We start from the raw sequence: 5,845 nt of genomic DNA on the forward strand, positions 1-5,845 counted from the left end.
CTTCTGTATTTTCCAGATTTTGTATGAGCACGTAAATTATTTTTTTAACATAGGACAGTTTATCATCAAAATTTCTATCTCAAATTTCATCAGTACGAAAATATTCAAATTTTGTCAGAAAATTAAAATCATTACAATTTAAGCTAATATTTTAAATTTTATATATTTCATCACCAGGAATAGATTACCTAAAACTTTAAGTCAAAATGAGATCAAGGATAAAAAGATATGTTTTAAAATGAAACAAGAGAAAAGAAACTCCACTGCCACTGATTTTATTGAATATCAGAGGCCATTCATTTTAAAAACACACCATTATTTTATGTAGGAAGAAAAAACATTGTCAATTAATTGGAAAATGCGATCAATTTTAGAATTTTTAAAGTGTGCAAAACAGGAGTCTTGAACAGAGTAAATAAGATAGTACCATGTTGGCCCTTCATTGACCAGAATCCCTATGTGGTCTTTCAGGAACAGACAGGATCCTATGACCAGCCTCTACTTCCAGCACATAGAGATGGAGCCAAATAATTCCTTTCGTGTGGACTCCGAGTTCCGATACACCCTCTTCCCAATTTTTTACAGCATCGTCTTTGTGCTGGGGGTCATTGCCAACAGCTACGTGCTGTGGGTCTTTGCCCACTTGTACCCTTCCAAGAAATTCAACGAGATAAAGATTTTCATGGTGAACCTCACCATGGCTGACCTGCTCTTCCTGGTCACCCTGCCCCTGTGGATCGTCTACTACTACAACCAGGGCGACTGGATTCTTCCCAAATTCCTGTGCAACCTGGCTGGCTGCTTCTTCTTCATTAACACCTACTGCTCAGTGGCCTTCCTGGCTGTCATCACTTACAACCGCTTCCAGGCAGTGACAAGGCCCATCAAGACTGCTCAGGCTACCACCCGCAAGCGTGGCATCCTTCTGTCCCTGATTATCTGGGTGTCCATTGTGGGCGCAGCATCCTACTTCTTCGTCCTGGACTCGACCAACATGGAGCCCAACAAGACCGGCTTGGCCAACATCACACGCTGCTTTGAACATTACGAGAAGGGCAGCATCCCAGTCCTCACCATCCACATCTTCCTGGTGTTCAGCTTCTTCCTCGTCTTCCTCATCATCCTCTTTTGCAACCTGGTCATCATCCGCACGCTGCTCACGCAGCAGGTGCAGATGCAGCGCAACGCGGAGGTCAAGCGCCGGGCGCTCTGGATGGTCTGCACGGTCCTGGCTGTGTTCATCATCTGTTTCGTGCCCCACCACCTCGTGCAGCTGCCCTGGACCCTGGCCGAGCTGGGCTTCCAGGACACCGACTTCCACCAGGCGATTAACGATGCACATCAGGTCACTCTCTGCCTCCTTAGTACCAACTGCGTCTTAGACCCCATTATCTACTGTTTCCTCACCAAGAAGTTCCGCAAGCACCTCACCGAGAAGTTGTACAGTATGCGTGAGAGCCGGAAGTGCTCCCGGGCCACCTCGGAGACGGGCACGGAAGTGGTCATGCAGCTCAAAGATGTCCCTGTCAAATCCCTCAAGTATTAGTCTAACTGTTGGAGCCAGGCCCGGAGGCTTCTTCTCCATGGACATCATCGACTGACCTGAGGGGTGGGGGAGGGAAGGGGTGTCTACCATGGTCCTGGCACCTCCTCCCTGGGCACTGGTGGCCAGTTAGGTATGGAGGCTACCTCACCAAGGTGGGGGTGCTGGCAGAACCAGACCGCTGGGAAATTCAGAACTTAAATGAGCCCCTTCAGCCACCTTTGGACACATGCCATATAACCTTGGCTGGCAGAGTCATCCCAGTGTGATGGCTCTGGAAGGGATGTCAGGACCAGGGGGGCAGTCCTTGGGAGCAGACCCTGAGTCACCCAGTTCACGCCACCAAGCTGGCAGTCCCAAATGAGTCAGGCCCACAGTTTTGGCCCACCACTCCTGTTATCACTGAAAAGACAGAGAAGGGCTTTGGGGAAAGGGATGCTCCCCTGGCTATGGCACTATCTTTGGGATAGACTTCTGAGCCGGGAATATCCCACCCAGTCTCCACTCACAGGCACAAGGTCTTTTCGACACTTCCTAGGGGAGGGCCCCAGGTGGAAGGGGAGCCACTTCCACCTGGCTTGGTGGAACATTTTCCTAATTCATGTATAAACCTCTACTGAGTGGTGACCAGCGAAGATACAACATGCATGGACCAAAAACTAGGACAGGGAGCCTTTCTCCTGAATCAGATGCGTCTCTTCCACCGGCCTGGGGTAGCTCTGGGACAGCGGGAGAAACTCAACCGCCACTTCCACTGTCTGTTTCAACAAGGAGCTCTGAGAAAGTAACTCCTGTGAGGCAGCCACCCACTGTGGGCGGGCAAAGCCCGTCAAAGCCAAATTGGGGCCCTCCAGGCCACTGTGATGCCTGGAGGCTTCCATGGGAAATGACACTCAGGCTGAGAAGTGCCTGAGGGTAGGTGAGGCCTCCAGGGCAGAAGGAGCCTGTCATCTCCCCTCCCTGCCTCACTTTCTGGGAGGCCCCTCTGATTTAGCTCCCAGGAGGTGAGGGGAACAACTATAATCCCTAGGGAAGGCAGGCACTTTGAACTCTGAGTGCAGAAGAGAGGGGGAAACTTCTCTTGAGGACCTTTGGATGTCGGATCCTCCTCTCTCACCCTGAGCACCTGCAGTGTGAACCCAGCAGCCTCAGACTCAGGGGCTTGGAGGAGCCTGCCCCGATTTCCAGAAACCATCCTCCCTTCCAGCCAGTGTCCCTGCAAGGCTGGGATCCTGGTTTCCGGCACACTGGACTGATTTTCATAAATGCCTCTCAAAGGGCCAGTGACCTGCTTGGTACAGTCGCCATGGGCTGGACTTAGCAGAGATGACCATGTGAACAGTGGAGTGGATTTGAACTTTGGTGTCACACAGACCCGGTTTCAAGCTGTGGCTGTGTCACTTCCTGCCAAAGGACTGCGAGCTGGATTTCCTACCTCAGAGTTGTTAGGAGGATCCGATACCTCTTGGTCAGGGTGACTGCTCCTCCCAGAGTCTCTCTATTTTTGAGACTTTGTTCCCCCTAAATCTTCCAATAGGGGATGAGAGGTGAGTGTCTGGCTCTTGTGGGGCCAGACAGGTTCTCGCTCGGGAATAAGCAGCAAAATTCAGGGATGCTCTTTCAGGTTCTGCAGGCCACTCACTTGAATGCATATAAACTCTGGAACTGTGAGTGTGTATGTGTGTCTACGTGTGTGAGGTGTGTGTGCCGCCAGCACAGCAGGGTGGGGAAGGTATCTGCATGAATGTAGTAGAGATAATAGCTTTGCTCAGAGAGAAGAGATGTGCAGAGTCAAGCAGAGACCAGAGGGGACCCCAGGGACCAGCTGGCTCCCCGCCTCTACGTCCAGCCCTCTTGCCCAGCCCTTCTCGAGGTTCCAATCTGCGCTACTTCCTTTGGGTCCTTGTGAGATTCCCTTGTTAGGATACACTTTCCTATTTTGCTCAAGTTCATTTGAATGAGTGATAATATTGATTACTTTGCAACCAAAAGAGCTCTGAAGGAGATAAATACTTGTATGCTAAAGCAGTGTTTCTTGAATTTCATCCGTTTGTGTACCCATATCATGAATTTTGCAAGATCCATGTACCATCTGTATGTTTTGCTCAATAAATATTTTTCTCTGGATTGAGTCACTTTTTAAAACTTGCGCCTATTTAAAGATCTAAATTGTAAATGAAGGTGAATGCCACCTGGCACACATAGAGGGTAAACATAAACATAAAATGTCAGTATTAAAGTCAAAATATTCTTGGCGTCCTATCTACAGTCACCTCACGTGCCCCATGACTTGCAAGGCACACTTTAGGAGATGTGGCTGTGATGTATATAAAGCGCACGGGGGTCTGCATTTGCTAAGTGCTCAATAAAGAGACAAATGTTTTTGAGGTGATAGCTTGTGATTGCCCCCTTGCTTCTCACAGAAAGTTGCCCCAACACAGAAGCCAGGACCTCACTCCCACCAAGGAGTATTTCAGGTTGTAGTTCATGCTATGACCCTGTTGATCATTATCTCATACTCTGAACACAACCACCTTCCCCCACTGACCCTGTGACCTCTACCTGGTTGTGACCTTCTCAGATGCTTTCTCTCTTTTTGATCTAGCCCAGAACTCCTCCTCCAGGTAACCTTCCTAAATTCCTCCAGATAAGTTAATTGACCTAGCAGCACTTTAGGTCTAAGAGGGTGCAATTTTTTTTATACCTCTTACTCCTTGGAAGAAAAGTTATGACCAACCTAGATAGCATATTGAAAAGCAGAGACATTAATTTGCCAACAAAGGTCCATCTAGTCAAGGCTATGGTTTTTCCAGTGGTCATGTATGGATGTGAGAGTTGGACTGTGAAGAAAACTGAGCACCAAAGAATTGAGGCTTTTGAACTGTGGTGTTGGAGAAGACTCTTGAGGGTCCCTTGGACTGCAAGGAGATCCAACTAGTCCATTCTGAAGGAGATCAGCCCTGGGATTTCTTTGGAAGGAATGAGGCTAAAGTTGAAACTCCAGTACTTTGGCCACCTCTTGCAAACAGTTGACTCATTGGAATAGACTCTGATGCTGGGAGGGATTGGGGGCAGGAGGACAAGGGGATGACAGAGAATGAGATGGCTGGATGGCATCACTGACTCGATGGATGTGAGTCTGAGTGAACTCCGGGAGTTGGTGATGGACAGGGAGGCCTAGCATGCTGCGATTCATGGGGTCTCAAAGAGTCGGACACGACTGAGTGACTGAACTGAACTGAACTGAATAACTATTGAAGTTTATCCATTTCAATGTATTCTTTCCTACCCTGGGGGCAGTAACTGAATCTCCCTCTCTTTTTTCTTTTAAAGATTGAAGTATAGTTGAAGGAATTAAATCTTAATCATCAGTGTATCCACATTTCCCACTCAAGGTCTAGAATGAGCTCTGTCTAAAAAGCATCCTGCTTCCCCAGAGTGTAACATGAACACACACTGAAACATACATGCACTTGTTGTGAGAGAGTTTTAGAAGACTCTCTAGGGACACCTAAGAAAGGAATTTAATGTATATTTTCCCAAAGTTATATTAATATATCTATATTTTTAAAAAGATGTCAAGGATTTTCAGAGAATCAGAATTTTTGGAGACGGGAGGGTCCAATTCCTTCATCTTACAGAGAGGAACATGGGGCTCAGAGGGGCTACACTACTGTAGAAATTACATAGTGTGGAATGCATTTCTTGCAATGGTAATAGGGTTATGGAAAAAGCTGAGTTGTAATTCTTTCAATGAAATATCACCAATCAGGATTTTCAAGCCATGTTGCACATCAAGAAGTCCTCACCCTGCCTTTCCCCCTGATCTCAGTCTTGACCCCAGGGAATTACCAGTGATCTCAGAGAACACTGGCTTAGGGAAGACCTGGCCCCTTACCTCACCCAGATGAGTCATAGCCAATAGAGCACTAAGGGCAGGTCACAGCTGACTACAACTGGGCACAGCTGTGCCTATTTTTGCTCATCTCTGTTATATCTGCGCTTAAGACCTGAGGCCACAAGCAGATATAATGAAACCCTCTTGTAAAACACTTGTTTTTTTTTTATTTTTTATTTTATTTTTTACTTTACAATATTGTATTGGTTTTGCCATACATCAACATGCTTCCACCACGGGTGTACATGTGTTCCCAATCCTGAACCCCACTCCCACCTCCCTCCCCATACCATCCCTCTGGGTCATCCCAGTGCACCAGCCCCAAGCTTCCTGTATCCTGCATCGAACCTGGACTGGCAATTCATTTCTTATATGATATTATATATGTTTTAATGCCATTCTCC

At 47.4% G+C, this 5,845-nt stretch overlaps 1 protein-coding gene across 1 annotated transcript; it reads left to right on the plus strand.

The window, feature by feature from the left end:
• Positions 1-269: 269 nt before the first annotated feature.
• On the plus strand, positions 270-3,616 carry PTAFR (platelet activating factor receptor). Its single transcript, XM_055574833.1, has one exon. The coding sequence runs from the start codon at positions 458-460 to the stop codon at positions 1,544-1,546; it is 1,089 nt and encodes a 362-aa protein (XP_055430808.1). The 5' UTR covers positions 270-457; the 3' UTR covers positions 1,547-3,616.
• The last annotated feature ends 2,229 nt before the right edge of the window (positions 3,617-5,845 follow it).

Source organism: Bubalus kerabau, chromosome 3 (genome assembly GCF_029407905.1).
Source record: "Bubalus kerabau isolate K-KA32 ecotype Philippines breed swamp buffalo chromosome 3, PCC_UOA_SB_1v2, whole genome shotgun sequence".
NCBI classification, from domain to species: Eukaryota; Metazoa; Chordata; class Mammalia; order Artiodactyla; family Bovidae; genus Bubalus; species Bubalus kerabau.